At 38.7% G+C, this 27958-nt stretch overlaps 1 protein-coding gene across 3 annotated transcripts in view; it reads left to right on the top strand.

Moving 5' to 3' along the window:
- The first annotated feature begins 2501 nt into the window (after positions 1–2501).
- firl (firelighter) overlaps positions 2502–27958 on the top strand; it is a 54215-nt gene continuing 28758 nt past the window's right edge. Inside the window, exons 1-2 of one of the 3 annotated variants that reach the window (XM_067770072.1) lie at positions 2502–2647; positions 17960–18029. In XM_067770072.1, the coding sequence (XP_067626173.1) occupies positions 17974–18029 (56 nt within the window). In that variant the 5' untranslated portion in view covers positions 2502–2647; positions 17960–17973. Of the gene's footprint in view, positions 2670–17959; positions 18030–27958 lie in introns of all 3 variants that reach the window. The other 2 variants (XM_067770074.1, XM_067770075.1) reach the window with 2 other exon arrangements.

The following is a 27958-nucleotide window of genomic DNA, read 5'->3' as shown; positions in this document are numbered from 1 at the left end:
AGTGTAATATTCTAGAATTTACACATGATCTTAAAAATGTTGCAGTCCCGCGCTTCTTTCCACGCCTTTCCTGCTTAATGGATCATATGCAACTCCTGACTCCTTTTGATTTCTTCTAAGTGATTTGGGCCGTCTATCGTCTGTTCATCGAGTGCCGGATCCTCATTTGCCAACTCATCTACCTTTTTGTTACCTTCTATCCGTTTATGGCCGCAAACCCAGTATAAGATTATTGCCGTAATGGCCGCCTAACTATCAATATATATCTCTATTTGGCTACTAGATCCATGCACCCTGCACACTAGCTTCCCCGAGGCCTTAAGCCTACATTTATTCTTGGACATTATGTTCGCAGGCGCGAAATGCAGAATAACATGCAACGCTCCTGTAGGGGTAGTTTTTCGGGATTGTATCTTAGAATTGACACAAAATGAAACCCCCTTTGGAATCAAACTTAGAGATTTTTTCCAATTCTGATGTACATAGCTCGGAGGCAAAAAAGAAGCGAGGACTAACTGTTTTTTTTAGGCTTGAGGCATCGGAATGAGGTGAAAAGTCAGATTAAGTCGACTCAGATTAAGCGGGCTGATTCCGAGAATCATTATTTCGAATTAGGCAGAGAAGACACACATATCTGTCGTCAGGCATACATTCCTCAAACACCTTATCAACTCTTCACATTCATTCTGCGCATATGCGCATAGTGGCTAGAAATTATCTTCTTACTATTGGCATGCATGGTAACCAACTGCTACTGAGCTTGTTCTGGAGTAGCAGCTGATTTTCACGTATCAGTATTCTGGAGACTATACCCGAAACTGTGTGTCAAGTGGACAACGCTACGTCGCCCCTCTATCTCGACAATACAAACCACTGAGGGGAATGAATGGCGGAAATCTTTATGAAATAGGAACGAAATAGTTAGCTACAACGCCGTGAAAAAATCTGAAAAAACAAGTACAGTTATATAAACTATAAGAAAATAATAAAAGAATTTGATACATATTTACGAATTAGCGTTACCGATTTGTTATCGGAGAGTTATCAATTTGTTTTCGGTATGCTATCGATTTCTTATCCAAAAGCTATTGATTTGTTACCAAAAAGTTGCCGATTTGTTATGAAAAAGTTATCTATATGTTACCGCAATGTTATCGATTTATTATCGAAAAGCTATTGCATATTTATCGAAGTGTTATTAAAAATTTATCGATTTTTTATCAAAAATTTATCGTTTTGTGATTGGAGTGTAACCAATTTGTTTTCTATATGTTATCAATTGTTATCAAAAAGTTCTCGTATTATCGAAAAGTTGTGGATTTACAGTAAATTAAATGTTATTGATTTTTTATCGAAAAGCTATCGGTGTGTCCAAAAAAACCTATCTATTACTTTCAGAAAAGTTATCGACTTATTAGCGGAGTCTTACCAATTGGTTTTCGGCGTGTTATCGAAAATTTATTGATTTGTTAGCAACAAGTAGCTGAAATAGTATCAAAAAGTTATCGATTTATTATGACAAAATCATAGACATGTTATTAGAAAAGTAATCGACTTGTTATCAAAAATTAATCGGCTTATATCGAAAAATGTATAGACTCCTTGTTGGAGTGCTTCCAATTTGCCACTGGTTTCTTATGAAACAGACACGAATAAAACTTTAATGTAAAGCCGATGACACATCTGTAGCCCGTCGATAATAAGTCGGAAAAAAACAATAAAATGTTAATGACTGGGCGACAGCAAGCCGAGAATAGTGTGGCGAGTGGGATTAAGAATAAATCCACATCATCCTATTGAAAGATGTTGAACCACGGGGGCTGATTGCAATGACTCCCTACTTTTGAGTTAAAGTCGACTAGCACGAAGTCTTGATGGACGTAGGACGTGTGCGTAAGGTTGTGGTAAAAAAAAGTATTCGCATCGTTCTTCTCCTTCGTACCGTATACACAGATGAGTAATATATTGAAGGCTGTCGCTATAATATTGAACCTAACGATGCTACTGCGACCAGACAAGCAGCGCGATGGAATCCACAAGGAAGCCGACGACCTGGTGCACCTGCGAAAACTTGGCGCAGAGATGTGGATAAAGAACTCGAAGACGCAGGGTACACGTGGAATTATATCACAAGAACCCTACCTAAAAGAATACGATACGAGCCGGTGGTCGAGGCCCTATGCTCCAATAGGAGTTGAGGAAGATGATGATGGTGATGATGAGGCTACTGCGACATACTCGGTTAATGACTTGACCGTAGGAGTTTACCCAATTGCACTATCTACTTAAAGCTAAATTCAAAGTTATCGCTCATGCCAAACATCGTTTTGCTGCTGCATTTGATGCATTTTACTTTAAGCTTGCCCCAGAAGTTGTTTTCATGCCGGAAGCCGGAGATATGCAAGCGTGGAAAAAATAAAAATAAAGAAGAAGAAAACGCTTGCATTAAACGATGCCTGCCAAAAGCCAAACTCAGTTAAACAAGTGTCCACCAGCGCAACTCAAAACAGTTTGCATCGACGCGAGCGATGCAAGTTCACTTAGCGACGCAAAAAAAAACTTGAAGCCACAAAAGTGACCGTTAAAAATATATTGAATACTACATTTTGTTGTTATCAGCGTGCTGGGCCGCCCAGAATATTTATAAGTGAGTCGACAACTGAAGTCAAGTAAATAAATGAAACAATATATAAACAACAAAAAAAAAAAAACAGCGATTTCAATAGAATTAAAGTGAATGTGGGGCACATGCGACGAGACAAAGAAGAAGAAGCAGTGAGGAAGTTTTGAATAACAAACGCAACTTAAACCAATGTCGTAGACTAAACGATATTTTGAATGCATTATTGGTTTTTCAAACATCCATTCAAACATGTACATATGTATATATGATAAGATACACATTAGACCTTTTCTGATAAAGAACTTTAATTCTTCCAAACATTTGTGAAGCTTCCGCTTGAGTGCTAAAAATTATAAATTCTAATATGACCCATGATTTTTTTATTTATGTATTTATTTATTCCAATCTACAGAGTGGTAAATCTTACAGACTATAGGTTAGGTTTAGGTTAGGTTGAACTGGCCACTCCATGACGACCTCACATAGACTGAATGAGTCCGTAGTGTTACCAGAAGTTTGTTTTAACTGAAAACCCCTATAAAAAACCAGGACCCATGTTATAAAATAACTCCGTCCTCTTGGCAAATACTAGAAGCTTTCTAAGACTTAAGCCACTTGCTGCTTCTAGATCTGGACAGCTGTATCACTTCTAATAGCTGGAGTCTAAGCCTGGCAAGCGCAGGACATGAGCACAGGACGTGCTCGATCGTTTCCTCTTCCAACCCGCACTTTCTACATCTGCTATCACGGACCAAGCCTAATTTAAAGGCATGTGACGCCAGAAGGAGTGTCCAGTCGGAATACCCGTCATGAGTATACAATTATGTTTAAAGATACTCATGAATATTTGTTCAACATACTATTAAGTTTAATTCAAGTAAGAGCTACTTTGTTGATAATGTCGGAAGCGGCGGGACTCCGAGCACCATAACGTTGGTTTGTTAATTAAGTGCGTTTGCAGCGAACACAGTTTATGTTTAAATGAGTATTGTTATCGGGAGACAGTGAATCTGAGCTGAGGATTGGTGGACTAGTATTCTATTCTACCTCTCTTTGTAACTCCTTATAAAATTTCCTTCATACGTTATCATCCGATTAATCAGCTTATAATGGTTTTAAAGTTGTCTGTGTTTAGTATTGTTTATGGGGCTGTCAGAATGGTCGCGATTCAAAACAGCAAAATACATCTATAAAGCTGGAAATATAGTTTTTATGCATGGGAGGCTGGAACGGACGTGGTAGGGAGGAAGATTTAGTTCTGGATTCATTGTTAAGTCTCTCAAAGCGAAAAGTAAAAATTGTGCTTGATAGTGATGTGAGATTGGTCTAACCAACGAGGTGAAAAGTGTTTTGGTAATGTTTGGATCATTGCAGGCCTTAGACCAACGTTTAACAAAGGCCAAAGCCCCTTTAGCCCTATACGCGCAATTTTCTATATGTGGTTTAAAACCAAGTTAAGCATCCTTTGTTACACCTAAATCTATGAACTTTGTTGTATCCTCAATTACGTAGTCCGCAAATGATGTATCTATGAACCGACACTAGTTTCCTAGCGAAGCACATAGACTTTCATTTTTTCAGACTAAGTTCCAAGCTTAACGTGTTTTCAAGGCAGTTGTTGTTTTTGTAGCAGTAACAAATTAAATGGGGTTACACTGAAATGACAGCCTGTGGTCGAGTTGTTCCGGTACATAGAACAAGCAGTCTTAAGGTAGTTTTTCGGAATTTGTTTAACAAAATGCGAGTTACCAGTAATGGCCTATATATACATTAGGCTGGGTCGATTTGTATGGAGGAAAAAAAGGTTCCACTACGCATACCCAAAAAAATTATTTTCGACCCAGCAAAATTATATTTTTTTACTTTTTTTCGACTTTGATTTTTAAGGTTTTTTTCATGACCTACTAAAAAAATTTCACATGTATACCCTGAAAATTTTACAATCAAATGAAAATTTGTTTAGTAGGTCATAAAGAAAAGTAAAAATAATGAAATTTCGCAGGCTCGAAAATTATTTTTTTGGGTATGCGTAGTGCAACTTTGTTTCCTGAGCCCAAATCCTAGCGAAAAATCAATGGCGCGATATCGGTTAATAAATCGACCCAGTCTAATATACATAATTAAAAATATATGCATTTTGTTTATAATTTTCTGTTTGATTATTCGTTTGTAATTTATAACAGTGAAAAAAATAACAAAAAAAGGTACATATGTAACCTGAGGCCTAAAAAACATTTATCGCCAATCGCCAAAATTTGTATGGAATTTCCATAGCAGACAAATCATAGTGGAGAATGCCATTGCTCTTATTTCTATCTTATCTCAATATATTCTAAAGTATTATTGAAATGCTTCTATTTAAAATTTTAATTAAAAAATTTATTTTGGCGTCAGTTTGGAAGAATAAAAAATGTTTTCTGAAACGGTCTAATCTTAATACATTTGAACAGCTTGCGGACCTGACGTTTTTGCCAGTCTACCTACATGTCTGCTTGTGGCTATTGGAGAAGCAATGAAAAGGCTAACTTTTTTAGCAACAAAAACAACTTCAAGTGCTGCTATTCACAACTACAACACTTCCACTTCCGCATTTCAGTTGTAGCAAGTTTTGTTGCTATGATAATTTATTGCTGCGACTTGGTAGTTGGTTGCACATTATGATGGCATACAATTCCGATCTAAATGCAATTTGGTACTCGATTAAGAGAAAAATAACAAGTTTTTTTTTTATTATGATTTCATGATGTTATAGTAAACTTGAAATTTAAGACTTGAATGCAGAAAAGTAATAGTGATGTCATTTGAGGATCGCTGAAAAGCTTTATGCGGCCTGATAAAGCATGTTGTTTCGGAGAAAAAAAATAGATATTCCAAAGCAGTGTTGTTGTTATTATTGAAATAACACGTCCAAAATTCTTCGGCAAATTTTTTTAGCTATCCAACAAAAACTGAAAGATTCGGCTTAAAACTGATCATAATCGATTTACAAAACTTGACCTCTCTGCCACCATGGATAAGGGAGGTTTAATTACCGTAAGACGTATAGGTCGAGGTGGGGTGGCATAAAGTCAACGGCAAAAGGTCAATTGACGTTATGGCCTCTTCAAATGCCGTAAGATCAATTGGCCTTATGACCATTTTACCTTATGACTTTTCGTAATTTGGCTTTATGGCCGCTTAGGAAATTTCCGTTAGACCTAATGAGAAAATCGAGAAAAAGATGGATGGCCATAATGTCCATATCATTTGAAACTTGACGCTATACCCATTTCATATGGTCAGAACTTGCATTGACTTTGTGGCCATTTGAAGTGATTATAAGATAAATTGTCGTGATTATCGTTGACCTTATGTCACCCCTCGACACGTCGATGTCTCAATGTCAAACATCCTACATGCGTGGGTTTTAAATTTAACGCTAGGAACTGAGACTGTTGACAAATATCATCCATGATATGAAGCAAATAGAACAATCAACTGACGGTTAGGTAGGTGCAAAGGCAAGGAAGAGTTAAACGTCTCCTTTTAACGGTGTCAAAACGTATATGACCGGGCTGTACTCAAACCATAAGTTCTGAAAAAAAAAGTTGGACTGGACTATTCCAGGACAGAACAGTCACAGGGACCAACATAGCGAAATCCGTTGATAGCCAGGCTACCTTAAAGGTATCAGAATCCAATTTGATGTTATTTGATATCGTAAGGAAGTGATGAGACTTGCTGATGTCCATAAAGTACTTACGGCCCTGATAGAGAAGCAAAGAGCTTCCTTCCTAAACTAAAAGAAAACTGTGAGCTTACTTATGTCGTATACCAACAAACTCCCTCTGTAAAAGTTGTGAGGATGTGTAGCGATCACTCTCGCTAACGGGTAACAGTTAAAGAAGCAGATCTTCTGATGGACTCCCATACTTAATTTGGGAAATTAAGTGATTTATTGAAACTTAAATCTGGATTTCGAAGATTGAGAAGTTTCCGTACACAGTTATTCTTGAATGAATGCATCTTCTAGTACAAGCATTCACTCTTAAGAAATTTCTTCGATTGAATTACTTCCGAGCTAACAAAAAAACAACAGATTAATTGATATGGGGCAATCGCACATATTTAGTCGCCGTTTAATTGACTTGCAACATACACAATTGCCATGTCGTTAAAGCCAGTCATTGCAGCATATCCAGCGATAGAATTAAATACACTCAAAGCCAAAATAATGAGAACATAATTGAAAACGGGTCCTTTGGTAACTATTTGAGTACAGAGTGTAGTTATACACACGGTGTAATAAATGTAATCGGATAATGTTAGGTTGCAACGGTATAAGGGAATCAATACAAATATAGATTCCCATCTATCAAATTTGAACAGCATTAAATGTGTTCGGTATCGGTCTATAACCACACTCAATTTTTCTATATGGAAAATTTCTAAATATAAAAAAATCGTTCCAGAGACAGTGAGGCTAGTGCTAGTGTCGGCGCGTACCGGACTTAATCCGGACTGCAGCAAATAACTGTCCATATCCGTAACACTTTCGGATAGTGTTTTTGCAGTTAAAACAGAAATGTTTCCTAAGTGTTGCCAATCGCCCGACTTCGCCGATAAACGACTTTAAAGGGCACTTTACTGCAACATGTCCGTTCCCCCTTTATTCTTCTTCATCAGTCTCTGAACTATACTCAGAGAAAAACGCCGTTCTAAAATCTAACACCACCGGACTCAATTCAAGCTTTTCATGTTCTTACTTTTTTGTTATTGAAAAACGAATGACCTGTTCTCAAAACAGCAACCTTGTTCTTGAACAAACAACCATTTTCTTGAAAAGAGAACGGCTGGTCTTAAAATATGAACAAATGTTCTATTAATCAGAACAATGTTGTTAAATTAAGAACTATTTTGTTCCATGTTCTTAAATAAAATTCCAGAAAAAAGAAACGGTTCGAGTATAATTCGTGTGTACCACATTGTTAAATACAACATTTGGCACAAGCTATCAGGCAGTTGTAGTGGCCCAGCGGCTATAATGTTGTGGTTTCGATCGTGTGGCGCGAGTTCGATCACCGTGAAACTCTGAAGTTTTTTAAAACAATTCTTTTATATTCTATTTTTTTAACTTTTATTTTTCGTTGAGTTCCATTCAGATATGCACAGGTAATTCTCAAACTTGTTATGAAATATTTTAAGTATACATATATTCATATTGCATCAATAAAAAGAATTTATTAATAAGAGAAATACATGAAAAAATTCATATTATGCGATTCTTTCATATTTTGTATTTTAATAATAGTTTTTTTGTTATTAATATTTTTTATTAATGAACTGTTAAAGCGACCACAAATCATACTTGAAGCACGAGAACGAAAAATCTTAATTCAAGGCAAAGTAGTGCTTGAAATGAGCACAGAAGTTTCACACATCAATACCAAGTCATAAAATACGAACGGTATGCTTGGAAAAACCTTTCTTAAAACAAGTCCACCGGTCACGAGTTAAGAAAAAACGTACTTAACAGACTTTTTACAACGAATGTTCTTAATTTTGAACTTGTTTCGTTCGTTTCCTCTGAGTGTATTTCTCACCTAGATAGGACTTGCCATGATTCCATTACTACAGCTTTTTTCTCCAACGATGATAGAGGTTGGACCCTCCAAATTTGAAAATCTGGACGGGTTGCTTTTAAAAAGTATGGAAAACGGGGAATAATTAAATCCCCCCCAGTGAAAATTGTACTGGAAAAGTATTTTTAGTAGATATTAATAGTGATAATAAATTTGTAAATGCCAACAGCTTTTGAGGGAAATAATTCATTTTCTACTAAATTTTTCGTGAATAGATATAGTTATGTTGGTTTCGTCATTATTTCAGAATTTGTTTGAAGAATGCTATCTCATAATTTGTTTCAAAAAAATTAGTGACACTAAGTGATAGTCACATCACTAGTCTGATGCTAAGTAAATGAAGCTGCAACAACAATAAAGCAGGCAGTCACTTGTATCTACATAAACGAATCAATCATTATGTCTACACATATGTATGTACACGCAGCTGAGAGAAAACGCACAAACACACTTATCTGAGATGTGTTCAAAAGTAAGCAATAATTTGTGCAAGTAACACTCACGTATACACGCGCATATGAGAAGCTATAAACGTAGTTATAGTTGGTAATTTTATACCTGCTAACTAAGTAGTAAATTCTAGAAATGGAAGCGCCTAGAGGTATGCGAACGAGAAATCACAGAGTATAAAAGCGGCAACAGCCGAGGCACGACAATCAGTTTGATTTAAGCATTCCATCTGTCGAGCAGTAGAAGTGTTATTTTGAAAGTAGTCTAATAAAGACCATTTTGCATTATCGAATATTTTAGTTATTTATTCAACAGTTTAGTGATTCCAACGTTAGCAGAAGGTTGCAAATAAGAGGAATTTCAGTAAATTCGTTACAATAAGTTCAATGCATTTTGAAATACATACGAGGGAGTTAAGGAAAAGCATTCTGCGATAAGGCGTTCTTTAACCTAATTCTAATATAGGGAAATTTTTTAAAAGTATTTTTAGATAGAACGATTTTGAATTGGCAGCCAGCATGGGGTGATATTGAAGTGACAAAAAAAATTCAAGAAAATTGCTTATTCTCTTAGAACTTTATATTCCGGCCTTGACTTTGGTAGAAGAGTTAAGCTTTTGTGCGGTCCTGCTACACAGGGAGTATTTACAATTTTATTATGAAATTTCCGTTTAAGTATCTATTCATGGAAATATTCCGGATAAACCGTTAATTTAGAATATTCGGAAAATATTAGTTTGATATCACCCCCAAAGGTCCGAATATTCCCAATAAGTATATACATAATATTCCAAATCTAAAACGACTCCACAAATTCTTAAATGCAGACGAATGTTCGGAACATACGGAATGAATAAGTTAACATGCTCAGTGAGTACAATTCGTTATGGCATCTCCATTACTTAATAAAAAAAAATAAAATAAATAAATGTAAGGCGCGATAACTTCCGAAGAGATTAAGGCCGAGCTTCTCTTCCAATTTGCGTCGTGCTCCTCTTGGATTTCCCTAAAAATTGGCCGGACGGGACCTACATGTTTTATGCCGACTCCGAACGGCATCTGCAAGGCAGATGAGTTTTCACTGAGAGCTTTTCATGGCAGAAATACACCCGGAGCGCTTGCCAAACAGTGCCGAGGGGCGACTCCGCTTAGAAAAATTGTTTTCTAATTGAAAAACCTTATTTCTAAAATTTTGATGTTGCTTTGCCAGGGGTGTGAACCCAGGGCATACGGTGTGGTAGGCGGAGCACGCTACCATCACACCACGGTGACCGTCCATTATTTACTAATTACTTTTTTAGGTGAATCGATTTACCAGTCGAGTTTTTGGCGTTGAACAATGAATTTTAAATTGGTTTAGGTTTCGTATGTTCATAGGTTTATGAGAGTGCACGATTTTTTGTGTCCTCACTTTTCATGAGTTCAGCCACACTAATAGATCATGGCATGGTTAATAAATTAATCATAAAATTAAAAAAATTGTTCCAAGGAATTATGTAGTTCAATACTTATCGGGTATTTGTAAACTGATTGCTTCCTATTTGTACTACTAATATTTTTCGAAAAATCGCAAAGAAACAACACAGCTAACGGATGTCAATTCGACTTGGGAGCAAAATGGCTGCAATTGTCAAAAAATCTGTCAGCCGACCAAACCTCTTGTGATTGAATCATAGGACTTGCCATAGTATTGTGTTTCTCCTGCATCTGAAGAGTCCCCAGCTTTTTAACTACATCATCTCAACTTTGATTTGCTGGATCTCATTGTACTTATTAATTTGGACATGAGTGTAAATAAGTATGTATGCAGTTAAATATTTATCTTTACTTGCCAAATCACTAAGTCAACATAGAAGCCGATTAAGTCTACTGCATTGCCGATTGCTGCAGCGGGAAGTGAACGTTGCATTGCACTGGAAATGCCTAACTGGTTTTTGAGTTGCCTAGCCACTACTCATGCATGCTGCATACCACACGCCCACTTCCCCTTTTTTCCACGAGACGCATAAAATTGCATGGAGACCGTCTGGACGATATTTAGCGCAAACCGGCAGCTGCGCATACGCAATTTACTTTTAGTTAGTTGTCGCTTTTCTTATTCTTCCATATTCGATGGCACAATTGCATTAGAGCATTAAGAAATAGTCGTAGAAATGTTGTAATAAACCGCTTGCAATAAATTTTGTCATGTCTGCCAGACTGGGTTACTTAGCATTTATTCAGTTTTATGTGCCATTGCAGAATGGGTTCAATGTGTATGCGGCCAAACGAAAGTGAATGTGCAGCTTTTGAATAAAAGCTCACAATTGCCGGTTGCTAAAAAAATGTAAACAAAATAAATTATGGGTATATTGTTAGTCTAAATGTACATTCGAGTGTGTCTAATTTGACCAACAAAGGAACTCATTGCAATTTTGGTTAGACATTTATGTAAACAGCTTTATTTGTTCATAGGAGTTTAAAACTTAAATTGGATAACGCGGGTAATTATTGGCCTTTATACCATCGAGTTAGATATAAAATTCCATAATTAAAAATTATCAGCATCGAAAACGACTTTGTTTGAGCTATGTTCGTCCTTTGAAAAGCTTGATCGAAAATTGGGATATCTTTACCATATGTGGTACGTCTACTGGCTTATCACAGAAAGCATTGGTATTGTAACGAATTTTGGGAAATTCCTCTTATTTTGCACCTTCTGCTAACATTCGAATAGCTGAACTTCGACAGTATTCCAATATTCAGTATTGCAAAATGGTATTTATTTAGATTATTTTGGGAGGAGTACTTCACGACTAAAATTATACTTCACTGATAGCGTTTTAAATCAAACTGATTGTTATTCCCGAGCTTGTGCTGCTTTATACGCTCTGTTGCCTCGTTCACATATTCCTCCTAAGGTCTAGACTTTTCACGAACATACCTTCTGGAAAGTTGTATCTCTTACTTGGTTATTTAGCTTTATGCGTGTGTATGTGTGAGTAACAACTTCTTCTCTTAGCTGAGATAACGTAATGTGTATGTGAAATAATCTCTTTGCTTCAAGCTGCTGGTTATGTGTATGTGTGGCTGCTTGGTTTAATATGTACATGTACATAAGTGTGGCTGCTTGCTTTAATGTGTGCATGTACATAAGTGTGACTACTTGCTTTGTTCTTGTTGTGTATTTATTTAGTAGCAGCATACTGATGCTTAAAACTGCTAATATTCGCCACAGTATTAAAAATTAGTGAAATCGCGTCATAACATATAAGACATTTCGCAAGGTAGGTAGGTAGGTAGGTTGAACTGGCCGGTCCATGAGGACCTCACATAGACTGATTGAGTCCGTAGTGTTACCAGAAGTTTGTTTTAACGACCAAACTGAAAAACCTTATCAAAAACCAGGACCTATGTTATAAAATAACTCCGTCCTCTTGGCAAATACTAGAAGCTTCCTAGGACTTAAGCCACTTGCTGCTTCTAGATCTGACAGCTGTATCACTCCTAATAGCTGGAGTCTTAGCCTGGCAAGTGCAGGGCACGAGCACAGAACGTGCTCGATCGTTTCCTCCTCCAACCCGCACTTCCTACATCTGCTATCACTGACCAAGCCTAGTTTAAAGGCATGTGACGCCAGAAGGCAGTGTCCAGTCAGAATACCCGTCATGAGTCTACAGTCCTCTCTTTTTAATGATAGAAGCAACTGTGTTAGTCTAAGGTTGTAAGACCTACACATAATCTTCGACACTTTACAGCCCCGCGCTTGAACCCACGCCTTTTCTGCTTGGTCGATCATGTGCACCTCTCGCCTTCGCTTAATCTCGCCCAATCTAATTGGGGCGTCTACGGAGCAAGCTTCAAGGGATGCGCCCTTTTTAGCTAATTCGTCCGCTTTTTCATTCCCATCTATTCCCATATGCCCTGGGACCCAATATAGATGTATGCTTCTCCCTGTCCCGATTCTCTCCAGAGACTGCTTACACTCTAACACGCATTTAGATGCTGTGCTATGCGAGATTATTGCCTTAATTGCTGCTTGACTGTCAATATAAAAGTTAACACGGTTGCAGCTTAAGCTATTCTCTTCCAGGGTTTCTACTGCTTTGGTTACGGCTAATATTTCCGCTTGGAAAACGCTACAGTAATCCGGCAGCCTGTAGGATCTGCTTAATTCCGGATCAGCGCAGTATACCGCAGACCCTACTCCTTCCACTATTTTGGAACCATCGGTGTACACATGTATCGCCTCGTCCGCCATTTGCGCACCCTTGCGCCAACCGTCCACCTCTATTGTGGCCTTAAGATCTCCCTCAAAGTGCAGGTAGGGAATCATGTAGTCTGTTCGTCTTGTGACTGAGGACGCTATACTACTATGGCCATATGGTCGGCGCTCAAGCTGCCCCGAAGCATCGAGCCTGGTTGCGGTCGTTAACGCTTTGTTCTTTGCTACCAGGTCTACAGGTGGAATGTGCAGAATGGCATACAGTACAGCCGTCGGGGTTGTTTTCAGGGCTCCCGTAATGCAAAGCATCGATAGTCTGCATACCCCCTCTAATTTTTTGAGGTATGTTGTTTTTTGTGTGGCTTTCCACCAAACAAGAACTCCATAGTATAGAATAGGGCTTACAATCGCTGTAAAAACCCAATGAGAAAGAGAGGGCGATAGGCCCCACGTACACCCCAGCATTCTTTTACATGCATAGAGTGCCGTTGAGGCCTTCTTGACCCTCTCCTCCACGTTGAGCTTCCATGACAGCTTACTGTCTAGGATGATTCCTAGATATTTTGTGCAAGGTTTCTCCTGTAAGGTCACCGCTCCTAACTTAGGCCTGGTCCAATTTGGGACCTTGTACCTCTTTGTAAACAAGACCATATCCGTCTTCTCCGCATTGACTTTCAGCCCGACATTAGATGCCCAGGTATGAATATCCCGAAGCGCCCGATCCATCAAAGAACTAATCGTTGGAAGGCATTTTCCACTTATGACAATTGCAACGTCATCTGCGTAAGCCGTAAGATTTACGGGTCCCTCATCGAATTGCCTGAGCAGTTGGTTGATGACCAGTGTCCACAGCAGAGGTGATAGCACCCCTCCCTGCGGCGTGCCCCTGTCCACTGATTTTGTGGCCTCGTACAATCCCCATTGTGATGTAATCTTTCTGCAATTTTACATGCAGCCGATCCATCTGATTAAGGCAGGATGTACTTTAATGTAATTAAGACCATCCATAATCGCCCATTTTGCAACATTATTGAAAGCCCCGGCAATGTCCAAGAAGACTCCTAGAGCATACTCCTTATATTCCAGGGATTTCTCTATGCTTATTGCCACCCTATGCAATGCGGTGTCTACCGACTTGCCTTTGATGTACGCATGCTGTGTTGTGGAGAGCAGCTTTTCATCCACGTTGGACTTTATGTACACATCTATCAGCCTCTCAAAGGTTTTGAGCAGAAATGATGTTAAGCTAATGGGTCTATAGTCTTTGGGATACACGTGACCGATCTTCCCCGCCTTTGGTAGAAAAGCTACACGAGCAGTTCTCCAAGAGTGAGGTACATGATTCAGTCTTATGCACCCATCGAATATTATTTTAAGCCATTCCACGACCGCCCTACTTGAGACTTGTAGCATGGCCGGGAATATACCATCTGGGCCCGGCGATTTAAACTTAGAAAACGTCTTCACTGCCCACTCGATCTTGGTATCGGTCACCAAGCCCGGCACCACTAGCTCCGTGATCGAAGTGTGAGTGATGTCTGCTGGTTCTTCTAAACCGTCTCCCGATGGGAAATGTGTATCGAGAAGCACCTCAAGGGATTCCTCACTATCACGTGACCATTCCCCGTTCTCTTTCTTTATTAGTCCCTGGACTATGTTTCCCTTTGCTAGGACTTTTTTCCACCGTGCTGTTTCACTGGAGCACTCTATGTCCGTACAGGAACTTTTCCATGAGTTGCTCTTCGCCCTGGTAATTTCACGCTTGTAGATCCTCAGTACATCCCTGTACTCGTCCCGACACGCTTCGCTTTCCGCGGTCTTTGCGAGTTTAAACATTTCTTTTACATGTCTTCTTAGAAGACTCATCTCATTGCTCCACCATGGCGGCTTTGCTTTTCCTCTGAATCTTCTTAGAGGGCAAGCTTTGTTATACGCAGTCATAAGCGTCCTTGTTAGGACTTCATTCGACTCCTCCAGTTCCTCTACATTAGCAACCTCTTTGGGTTGTCCCAGTTTCGTTTCTACATGTTTCTGGAATTTAGTCCAATTCGTTGCCCTAGGGTTTCTAAAGGTTCCTCCCTTCTCTACCCTCTTTAGTGGGATGCTGAAGCTTATATACGCATGGTCGGAGAAGGATGGTCTATCGAGAACCATCCAATCATACCTTGATATATCACGCTCGGAGCTCAATGTAATATCCAGAACATTGCTGGAAGTTGGACCAATGTATGTAGGAACATTTCCCCTGTTGGCTATCTGCAAATTGGTTTGCAGGATGTAACAAAATAGAGATTCGCCTCTCTCGTTCGTATCTGCTCCTCCCCACGCATTGTGGTGCGCATTTGCATCTGCGCCTATGACCAACCGCCCTTTGCGCCCTTCCTCCTGTACTAGCCTTTTGCACTCCATCGGTGGAACCTCCGCAGCATGGGCCATGTAGCAGGACGCCAGGATAAATGCCTGCTTATTCTTTTGCTCAACGGCCACCACTACGAGATCCTCGGTGGTGTAATTAGGCAGCATATATGAATGCAGCTGTTTCCTTACCATTACTACAGCTCGCACCCGTCCTTCCGTTTGTGCGTAGTAAACGCCAAACCCGCGCGTGCTAAGTCCAGAAACCTTTCCTCCTGATGAGAGCCACGGCTCCTGGATCAGCGCCACGTCAAACGAACCCTCCTCAATGGTTAGGAGGAGTTCGCTCGACGCCACTTTACTGTGTTGGAGGTTTATCTGTAGGACTCGCAGCACCATTGGGCTGTTTGTCCCCCTCCAGCACCTTCGTCTTGACGTCGTCGTCCTCCTCTTGCCCTTTTGGTTTAGAGTATTCGAGGCCCCCTTCAGCCCCTCGTGAATGTTGTGCCGTGTGTTCCTCTGTGCGAGTCACAGCACCATTTAGCAGTTGGTCCTCTTCTAGCACGTTCGTGGTGACGTCGGAGACCTCCACCTGTCTTTTTTCCCTTAGGCTTCTGAGGTCCTTTTCGACTTCGCCCACTTCCAGCGTGTTAGGATTTTTATCCTCGGGACTTCTTTTCCTGAGTCGCATGTAAATTTTGCCAGTGCCAAAGGACATTTTGCCAAGCTGCGTGTACAAAATATCCTCCGCCTGCTTGTTTATTTGGAAGATGTAGAACTGACCATCCTTGGTAGGCCGAGATACAGTAAGTACCTTCCAATCCTGTGTCGGTATGTTCGGATTCTGATTCTGCAGAAGTCGCAGTGTATCCTCCGACTTCATCACGCATGGTATCCATACCTTAACTTTTGGTACCGTGGGGATTTGCGCTTTATCCACCACCTCAAACCGCGCGTTCGTGCCTTGCCTTTGGAGGTTTGGAACGACTTCCTCCAGCCACCGCAAGCTCGCGATGTTGTCGCACGCTATCATCTTCACACCATTATACCATCCCCCCGAATCAAAGGTTGGAAGGGGCTTACCTGGTTGTTCCCGACATTTCGCAAAGAGTGATAAATATAATTCATTACCAAAATTTGTAAATTTTTCAAAAGGGAGTGCTAGAATACTCAAAACCGTAAATCAAAACTCGAAAATAATATCAAACATGAAATATGGCAAAGGCATTGCCGTCAAAACTTTGTTTTAAATATGGAACAAAGAGTTACGAGCTTTTTGAGAAGAGCTTCGTCAGCTTCTTATCGACAAGTTTTTATCTCATTTTTGGTATTTTATCGACTTGCAGTCGACAGTTTACAGATGTTTCATCGATTTTATCGAAGTTTTATTGGTATCGGTTTTATAACAAAGGGATGAATCAGATTAGGAACACTACTATAGCAAACCGATAAGTTTTTGTTAAAAATCGATAATTGTTTGTTAAAATATTGATACATTTTCAGTAACCAGTCGATTGCATGAATATGACAATTCGATAACATATCAATAACAAATCGAAAGCTTTATTAAAACAAATTTATAATATTTCGATAACAAACTGATTACACGTCGAAATGTTTTTGATAAATAGTCGATAACTTCTTCGGTAAACTTCGATAACACGCTGCTACCAAACTGATAATACTCTACATTCGATAAATAATCGACAACTTCTCGATAATGCATCAATAATAAACCGATAGATCGCCGGAAAATTTACAGTTTTTGTTATCGAAGGAAAGCTTATAACACTTCGATACAAATCGATAACTTGTCTGTACCTCGTCTTTAACACACCCATAATCAACCGATAACTCGTCGATATGAAATGTATAATAATCCCGTATCCTGTCTATAACAAAACAGCAATTCATCGATAAACTGCAGCTGTCCGAAAAGTCATCGATAACAAACCGTTAACACTTCGATTAGAAACTGACAACTTGCCATCCGGTCTTGGTTGCGGCTTGACTTCCAATATTTTCTTTACTTTGCTTTCCTTTTCTTTCCTTTCCTTTTAATATATGTAGATATATTCCCCACTTAAATACCCCCGACGGGGAACTGCTGCTGCTAATCTGGAGGATTAAATTAAAGAACTATTTACTAACTATTTGATTTGGGGCATCTATCGAAAATTTTGAGCAAGCTCAAAGATTAAGCTACTCGACCAATTCATAGCCTTTTAAGTGGAGACTGCTTCTATGAAGGATACGGTTGACCTGTCCACTTGTAGGTTTGTCTAGGAAAGCGCCAGTGGACACCACGTAATATATGCCAAAATTTCACGATTCTCTTTTAACTCGTGAATCCATTTAGAGATGACACCTTAGAGATGGTTCTATGGGACTATGAAAGAAATTCTCATCTTTAGAATTTGTTAATAACTACCAATTATCGAAGCGTAAAACTGTGTATGGGAAATCTAGTTATTTAATTACTGCTTTACACATATTTTATTTTTGTTTTTAAAATTTAGACCGGGCTTAATCGACTACGGTTTCGCTTTCGAAAAACGAAATGGTTTTAAATAATCAATATTTAAATGTTCAACAATGAAATCGTTTTAAAAGATCATTCCATATAGTACAAGTATCAATAGTTTGTTTCTTTCGACTAGTCCCATTTGGATACCCAACTAATCCTTTTTAATATTTTTATTTGCAGAAGAAAATATCCTAATGAGCAGAGAAAAACTACGAGCAAACGGCAACATGATCGAGCGCGAAGTGATACAGTAAGTAATATTGTAACGAATTAAGTGAAATACCGCTTATTCGAAACTTTCTGCTAACGTTCGAATCGCTAAACTGTTGAATAAATAACTCCAATATTCAATAATGCAAAATGGTCTTTATTATACAACTTTGAGTGTACTTCACAATAACTCTTACTTTACAACTAATTTAGTGTTTAAATCAAACTGCTTACTGACTACTCAGCTTGCTCTGCTTTTATACTCTCTGTTGCCTTGTCCGCATATTTCTCATAAATCTCCTTTTAGAATCTTCTACTTGGTTACCAGCTATATGCGTGTGTAATTGTAGTTTATAGCCTCTCGCATAAACACATGCGTGTGTATATGTGAGTACCTACTACTTCGGCTGATGATTACATGAGTTTATAAGTATCTCTCCGATACCTTGTATGTATGTGTGTAGATGATAATTTATTTGTTTGGCTGCTTAGTATCGGCTTAGTAGTGGTAGTGTCGCTTAGTGATACTAATATTCGTCACAATATGGTTAGCATAATTCCTCATTAGCTAAGGGTTAAGGGCATCCTAACTAACGGATTTTTTCGAAATTTTTTTTAAAGATTTCGGTTAAATTTTTAAAATGGAGTGTTAGTACCAATAACAGAAAATTTATGTCACTTTTAAGAAGCCATATATCATATAGAAAACGTGAAAACAAAATATTTGTTGCTTCCTTTGTAAAACTGAGATGTGTCATCCCCTCTCTTGTCTCCCCCTCCCACTACTCACTACCTAATTGGACTACTGCTATATGAGTCTATATAGCCTAGTCCAATTCGCTTACTTAGAAGAGTGAGTACTGTCGACGCCTTTATTCTCCCCCTCTTCCCCAATAATTTCGGGATCGTTTTGCAAAACACATTTCTTTCTCAAACGAGGGTGGAAAGATATATAAGTTTCAGGCGATTGGTAGAAGGTGGCAGATTATACAAAGAGTCCCATTGAAACCCTCCCAAGATAAGGTTAGGTTAGGTTTGGTGGTAGCTACCCTGCGTCGTGATACCACATACAATAAAATAAAATAAAGTAACGGTGACGTAGATAAAGCTACTTAGAGAATCGTTGGGTAGCAACGATAAAGTTACGAAAGATACCGATCTCAATCTTGGATAAATCCTAGGGAGATCCAAGTGAGTCGCGATCAATGTACCTTCGCCTTGTTCTGGCAAAAGCTGGGCTATCAAGCATAAAATGATGTGATGATTCCAGCTCATCATCCTCCATACAGCTACAGCATGATAGAGTTTGCAGTATATTGAGACGTACCGCATGCATACCCATGGGACAGTGCCCTGTCAGAACCCCAATGAGCATTAATAAGGGAGCCTTAGTGAACCCAGTTATTTCAGCAAACCTCATGCCATCCACTTTCGGCCAGAAAGATCTTGCTACACCACGTGGTGTCAGCCCAAAGTTTGCTGAGCTGACTCGAGGTTCAGCTATGAAGGAGCAATCCACAGTTGGCCAGTGGAATCCCGAAATCCCTGCAGCCATCTTCATCCGGTTCATCCTCCCAAAGAGAATAGTAAGAATTGTTTTTGGGCTGATTCTAGCCGATCATTATGAACCTGACGGTTGGTTGGTTGTTTGGAGTGGCGAGTCCTAATTGACTTCAATTAGCGTTCATCCGCCGTTTTGATACCACAACTCGTGAGTTAAAAAGACTAATAAGAATTTTCAAGCGCCTCAGGAAACCCGTCCCCCTTTTATCCATCCCGTGGAGTTTATAAATTTGAGAAGCTCTCCCGGCCTAAAATCCTTGAGTTCTGGGAGGCTTTCGAAAAAGGGCTTTCCAAGAAACTTTATTCTGCTTCAACAGTGTGCAGGGCATTCGCACAGCAGATGCTCATCCATTTCCTCTGCATCCGGACGCTTGCAGCTGCGACAAGAGATATTGTGTTCCAGTCCCATCCGTGCTGCACGTACTCCAATTGTCCAATGGGCGCATGAGCACCGCTTAACCTGATATATCAGGATATAAATTAATGAAACATTCTAATATAGGACAGCATCCAAGTCTACGAATCATTCAGGTGTAATTTCCGAGACATTTCGGCACTTTGTACTCGTCTGTTAGGTTGTGAGGTCTCTGATTACCTTAGAGCAAGGAACTGTATTTCCCTGTACCGTATTATTGCAGATGAAGCGCTCAGTTACTTATATAACAAGTTGAATTTCTCACAGTCTGCTCGCATAAATAAAATAATGTAAGGCGCGATAACTTCCGAAGAGATTTTGGCCGAGTTCCTCTTCCAATTTTGCGTCGTGCTCCTTTTAAATTTTTCCTACAAATTGGCGGAACGGGACGTACTTGTTTTATGCCGATTCCGAATGGCATCTGCAAGGCAGATGAGTTTTTACTGAGAGCTTTTCGTGGCAGAAATACACTCGGAGTGCTTGCCAAACACTGCCGAGGGGCGACCCCACTTAGAAAATTTTAGCCTGAGAATCATGGAAAGAAGAGAAAATACGATTAACAAGAAAGAAGATACAGACAATATAGCACCTGCTTACACTACGTGTTTAGGAAAAAGCGTTTAGTATTGACGAGATTACCATAGCGTGAGAATGGTATTGATTGACTGTCCATAAATGTTCAAGGTTTTTATGTTTTTCAAAAGTGTTGTATGTCTAAAAAAACAATGGTTTTAAATAATTTCAAAAGAGTAAAAACCCTCGGAAGAGTGCAATATTGTAAGTTGGTTTTGTATGTATTTTTATCGGCTTTTAGATGATTTTTCATACGGATTTATCAAATTCAAAATATTTTGTATGTAATTTAACATTTTTTGTATTTTGTTGTTATACTCAGTTCAGCAGAGCTCACAGAGTATATTAACTTTGATTGGATACCGGTTGGTTGTACAGGTATAAAGGAATCGAGATAGATATAGACTTCCATATATCAAAATCATCAGTATCGAAAAAAAAATTTGATTGAGCCATGTCCGTCCGTCTGTCCGTTAACACGATAACTTGAGTAAATTTTTAGGTATCTTGATGAAATTTGGTATGTAGGTTCCTGGGAACTCATCTCAGATCGCTATTTAAAATGAATGATATCGGACTATAACTACGCCCATTTTTTTGATATCGAAAATTTCGAAAAACCTGATTATCGCCCTTTCTTACCCTTCATTACCAAAGACGGATAAAGCGATGAAACTTAGTAGGTGAGTTGAACTTATTACGCAAAATAGAAAATTAGTAAAATTTTGGACAATGGGCGTTGCACCGCCCACTTTTAAAAGAAGGTAATTTAAAAGTTTTGCAAGCTGTAATTTCGCAGTCGTTGACGATATCATGATGAAATTTGGCAGGAACGTTACTCCTATTACTATATGTATGCTTAATAAAAATAAGCAAAAGCGGAGAACGCCCACTTAAAAAAAAAAAACTTTTTTAAAGTCAAATTTTAACAAAAACTTAAATATATTTTCAGTACACAAGTAAATTACGTCAACATTCGACTCCAGTAATGATATGGTGCAATAAAATACAAAAATAAAAGAACATTTCCAAATGGGCATGGCTCCGCCCTTTTTCATTTAATTTGTCTAGGATACTTTTAATGCCATAAGTCGAACAAAAATTTACCAATCCTTGTGAAATTTGGTAGGGGCTTAGATTCTAGGACGATAACTATTTTATGTGAAAAATGGCGAAATCGTTGGAAGCCACGCCCAGTTTTTATACACAGACGAGCGTCTGTCCTTCCGCTCGGCCGTTAACACGATAACTTGAGCAAAAATCGATATATCTTTACTAAGCTCAGTTCACGTACTTATCTGAACTCACTTTCTATTGGTGTAAAAAATGACCGAAATCCGACTATGACCACGCCCACTTTTTCGATATCGAAAGTTACGAAAAATGAAAAAAATTCCATAATTCTATACCAAACACGAAAAAAGGGATGAAACATAGTAATTGGATTGGTTTATTGACGCAAAATATAACTTTAGAAAAAAACTTTGCAAAATGTTCTTGACACCTACCACATTAAGTAGAAGAAAATGAAAAAGTTCGGCAGGGCGAAATCAAAAGCCCTTGGAATCTTGGCAGGAATACTGTTCGTGGTATCTATATATATAACAAGTAAGGAAGGCTAAGTTCGGGTGTAACCGAACATTACATACTCAGTTGAGAGCTATGGAGACAAAATAAGGAAAATCACCATGTAGGAAAATGAACTTAGGGTAACCTTGGAATGTGGTTGTATGACATGTGTATCAAATGGAAGGTATTAAAGAGTATTTTAAGAGAGAGTAGGCCATAGTTCTATGGATGGACGCCATTTAGGAATATCGCCATAAAGGTGGACCAGGGCTGACTCTAGAATTTGTTTGTACGATATGGGTATCAAATGAAAGGTGTTACTGAGCATTTTAAGAGGGAGTGGGCCTTAGGTCTATCGGTGGACGCCCTTTCGAGATATCGCCATTAAGGTGGACCAGGGGTGACTCTAGAATGTGTTTGTACGATATGGGTATCAAATGAAAGGTGGTAATGAGTATTTTAAAAGGGAATGGGCTTTAGTTCTATAGGTGAACGCCTTTTCGAGAAATCGCCATAAAGATGGACCAGGGGTGACTCTAGAATATGTTTGTACGATATGGGTATCAAAGGAAAGCTGTTAATGAGTATTTTGAAAAGGAGTGATCCTTAGTCCATAGGTGGCCGCCGTTTCGAGATATCGCCATAAAGGTGGACCAGGGGTGTCTCTAGAATGTGTTTGTACGATATGGGAATCAAATGAAAGGTGTTACTGAGCATTTTAAGAGGGGGTGGGCATTAGGTCTATAGGTGGACGCCTTTTCGAGATATTGCCATTAGGGTGGGCCAGGGGTGACTCTAGAATGTTTGTACGATATGGGTATAAAACGAAAAGTGTTACTGAGCATTTTAAGAGGGAGTGGGCAATAGGTCTATAGGTGGACGCCTTTTCGAAATGTCGCCATTAGGGTGGGCCAGGGGTGACTCTAGAATGTGTTTGTATGATATGGGTATCAAATGAAAGATGGTAATGAGTATCTTAAAAGGGAGTAATCCTTAGTTCTATAGGTGGACGCCTTTTCGATATATCGCCATAAAGGTGGACCAAGGGTGACTCTAGAATGTTTGTACGATATGGGTATCAAACGAAAGGTGTTACTGAGCATTTTAAGAGGGAGTGGGCATTAGGTCTATAGGTGGACGTCTTTTCGAGATATCGCCATTAGTGTGGGCCAGGGGTGACTCTATAATGTTTGTGCGATATGGGTATCAAACGAAAGGTGTTACTGAGCATTTTAAGAGGGAGTGGGCATTAGGTCTATAGGTGGACGCCTTTTCGAGATATCGCCATTAGGGTGGGCCAGGGGTGACTCTAGAATGTGTTTGTACGATATGGGTATCAAATGAAAGGTGGTAATGAGTATTTTAAAAGGGAGTAATCCTTAGTTCTATATATGGACGCCTTTTCGAGATATCGCCATAAAGGTGGACCAAGGGTGACTCTAGAATGTTTGTACGATATGGGTATCAAACGAAAGGTGTTACTGAGCATTTTAAGAGGGAGTGGGCATTAGGTCTATAGGTGGACGCCTTTTCGAGATATCGCCATAAAGTTGGACCAAGGGTGACTCTAGAATGTTTGTACGATATGGGTATAAAACGAAAGGTGTGACTGAGCATTTTAAGAGGGAGTGGGCATTAGGTCTATAGGTGGACGCCTTTTCGAGATATCGCCATTAGGGTGGTCCAGGGGGACTCTAGAATGTTTGTACGATATGGGTATCAAACGAAATGTGTTACTGAGCATTTTAAGAGGGAGTGGGCATTAGGTCTATAGGTGGCCTTTTCGAGACATCGCCAATAGGGTGGGCCAGGGGTGACTCTAGATTGTTTGTACGATATGGGTATCAAACGAAAGGTGTTACTGAGCATTTTAAGAGGGAGTGGACATTAGGTCTATAGGTGGACGCCTTTTCGAGATATCGCCATTAGGGTGGGCCAGAGGTGACTCTAGAATGTTTGTACGATATGGGTATCAAACGAAAGGTGTTACTGAGCATTTTAAGAGGGAGTGGGCATTAGGTCTATAGGTGGACGCCTTTTCGAGATATCGCAATTAGGGTGGGCCAGGGGTGACTCTAGAATGTGTTTGTACGATATGGATATCAAATTAAAGGTATTAATAAGGGTTTTAAAAGCGAGTGGCCCTTAGATGTATATGTGAAGGTGTTCTCGCGATATCGACCAAAATGTGGACCAGGTGATCCAGAAAATCATCTGTCGGGTACTGCTAATTTATTTATATATGCAATACCACTAACAGCATTCCTGCCAAGATTCCAAGGGCTGTTGATTTTGCCTTGTAGAACTTTTTCATTTTCTTCTACTTAATATGGTAGGTGTCACACCCATTTTACAAAATTTTTTCCAAAGTTATATTTTGCGTCAATAAACCAATCCAGTTACCATGTTTCATCCCTTTTTTCGTATTTGGTATAGAATTATGGCATTTTTTTCATTTTTCGTAATTTTCGATATCGATAAAGTGGGCGTGGTTATGGTCGGATTTCGGCTATTTTTTATACCGAGATAAAGTGAGTTCAGATAAGTAGGTGGGCTAAGTTTAGTAAAGATATATCGGTTTTTGCTCAAGTTATTGTGTTAACAGCCGAGCGGAAGGACAGACGGTGGACTGTGTATAAAAACTGGGCGTGGCTTCCACCGATTTCGGCCATTTTCACAGAGAACAGTTACCGTCATAGAATCTATGTACCTACCAAATTTGAGAAGGATTGGTAAATTTTTGTTCGACTTATGGCATTAAAAGTATTCTAGACAAACTAAATGAAAATGGGCGGAGCTACTCCCATTTTGAAATTTTCTTTTATTTTTGTATTTTGTTGCATCATATCATTACAGGAGTTGAATTTTGACTTAATTTACTTATATACAGTAAAGATATTAAATTTTTTGTTAAAATTTGAATTAAAAAATTTTTTTTTTTAAAAAGTGGGCGTGTTCTTCATCCAATTTTGCTAATTTTTATTTAGCACATATATAGTAATAGTAGCAGCGTTCCTGCCAAATTTCATCATGATATCTTCAACGACTGCCAAATTACAGCTTGCAAAACTTTTAAATTACCTTCTTGTAAAAGTGGGCGGTGCCACGCCCATTGTCCAAAATCTTACTAATTTTCTATTCTGCGTCATAACGTCAACCCATCTGCCAAGTTTCATCGCTTTAATTGCCTTTGGCAATGAATTATCGCATTTTTTCGGTTTTTCGAAATTTTCGATATCGAAAAAGTGGGCGTGGTTATAGTCCGATATCGTTCATTTTAAATAGCGATCTGAGATGAGTGCCCAGGAATCTACATACCAAATTTCATCAAGATAGCTCAAAATTTACTCAAGTTATCGTGTTAACGGACGGACGGACGGACGGACGGACGGACATGGCTCAATCAAATTTTTTTTCGATCCTGATTATTTTGATATATGGAAGTGTATATCTATCTCGATTCCTTTATATATGTACAACCAACCGTTATCCAATCAAACTTAATATACTCTGTGAGCTCTGCTCAACTGAGTATAAAAAGAGGTGTACATTTTGATTGTCAATCCATAACTCGAGAACGGCTCAACAGATTGCCATGAAATTTTTAGGAATGATACAGGAAGGAGAGATGATGGTTAGTTGATTTTGAAATCCCAAATCGGTTTAGCCATATATATATAAAAATCAAATTCTGTGTGTGTGTGTGTGTGTGTGTGTTCGCTATGGAAACGTATTTCCCACACATCAATCATAACCAAATTTTTGTTATGGGTTCATTCGATCAACGGGAAGGTTTTATGCTAAAAATAATTTCGATATATAAAAGGGGCGTGGCACCTCCCATACAAATGGAATCTTTGGTACTGCATAACTTTGAAGGTATACATGCCAGAACATTGAAATTCAGTAAGGAGTTATATGAGGTCAATCCCTAACACCACCAAGAAAATGCGGAATTGGGAAAAAGGGGGCGTGGAACCTCCCATTCAAAAGGAATCTTTGGTACTGCATAACTTTGAAGGTATACATGCCAGAACATTGAAATTCAATGTGGAGTTATATGAGGTCAATCCCTAACACCACCAAGAAAATTCGGAATTTGCAGAAAGGGGGCGTGGCACCTCCCACTCAAATGGAATCTTTGGTACTGCATAACTTTGAAGGTATACATGCCGGAACATTGAAATTCAGTAAGGAGTTATATGAGGCAAATCCCTAACACCACCAAGAAAATGCGGAATTGGGAAAAAGGGGCGTGGAACCTCCCATTCAAATGCAATCTTTAGTATTGCATAACTTTGAAGGTATACATGCCAGAACATTGAAATTCAGTAAGGAGTTATTTGAGGTCAATCCTTAACACCACCAATAAAATATGGAATTGGGAAAAAGGGGACGTGGCACCTCCCATACAAATGGAATATATTATACTGCATATATCCGGATGCCGTAATGGTAGGATAATTAAAATTGGTAAGGAGCTATGTGACGTTAAGTCCTAAAACCTCCAGTAAAATGTGGAATGGGGAAAAATTATGGCTGCCGTACAGACTTAAGTTATTTTAACACCTAAAGTTTGACTGCATTGTTGAGTTTAGCTGTTATGCCTTTTGGACGTTTAGTAATCTGCCGTTGTTAAACAATTTTTTTAGCTTCAGTCTATCTACATCTTCTATAAAAATCAAATTCTGTGTGTGTTCCCTATGAAAACGTGTTTGCTATACTTCGATCATCACCAAATTTTGGCTCGAGGTTCCTTCGATCAAGACAAAAGTTTTTCATATTTCAGAATTAAGAATTTTAAATTTAAATGTTTTTGTTTTTTGGCTATGCGAAAGAACTATCTTAGCTCCCAAAAATGATCATGTTAACAAAATCAAAGATCGCTTACAAAATCAATTTCCTAGTGAAGTGTCGAAATATAAATCGATCGACACAGCTACAGATGAAGATAAAATTGTGAATTATCCAAATGAGTTTCTATACTCCTTAGAACCAAAAGAAATGGCTGCGCATATATCATCTTTGAAAATTGGCTCACCAGTCATGCTTCTTCGGAATGTAATCAAAGCAACAATCATCAGCGGTAAATGCAATACAATAATATAAAATAAGATACAATAAGATAAAAGAATAAAATGTTTTAACAGAAAATTTCACCAAATATGCGTACAAAATTCAATTCAATTTACAGAACAATAAATGAAATTATCAACAAACAAAACAGAAAAAATAACGCAACATCCATTCGATCTCGGGCGTTACAACGTGCGCCTGGTAAAGCTAGTTACATATATAAATAAATTAGCGGTACCCGACAGATGACGTTCTAGGTCACCCTGGTCCACATTTTGATCAATATCTCGAAAACGCTTTCGCATATACAACTCCCACTACTCCCTTTTAAAATACTCATTAACACTTTTCATTTGATACCCACATCGTACAAACAAATTCTAGAGTCAGCCCTGGTCCACCTTTATGGTGATATCCCTAAATGGCGTCCACCCATAGAAATATGGCCTACTCCATCTTAAAATACTCTTTAATACCTTCCATTTGATACACATGTCATACAAACACATTCCAGGGTTACCCTAGGTTCATTTTCCTACATGGTGATTTTCCTTTATTTTGTCTCCATAGCTCTCAGCTGAGTATGTAATGTTCGGTTACACCCGAACTTAGCCTTTCTTACTTGTTTGTAACAGATTTAACAAATAAAGATATACCCCTGATGATGCTAAAAAGTTATTAGCGAAACGTTGGGTTAGAAAAGTGGAATAATGTAATTTTATTTCGCACTTAAAAAAACTTAGACTGGAAAAGCCTAATAATATACCTTCAGT

The sequence above is a fragment of the Eurosta solidaginis genome, chromosome 2 (assembly GCF_040869045.1).
Source record: "Eurosta solidaginis isolate ZX-2024a chromosome 2, ASM4086904v1, whole genome shotgun sequence".
In the NCBI taxonomy this organism is placed as follows: domain Eukaryota; kingdom Metazoa; phylum Arthropoda; class Insecta; order Diptera; family Tephritidae; genus Eurosta; species Eurosta solidaginis.
The sequence above is the reverse complement of the archived record's forward strand: the minus strand, read 5'-3'. Positions and strand labels throughout refer to the sequence as shown.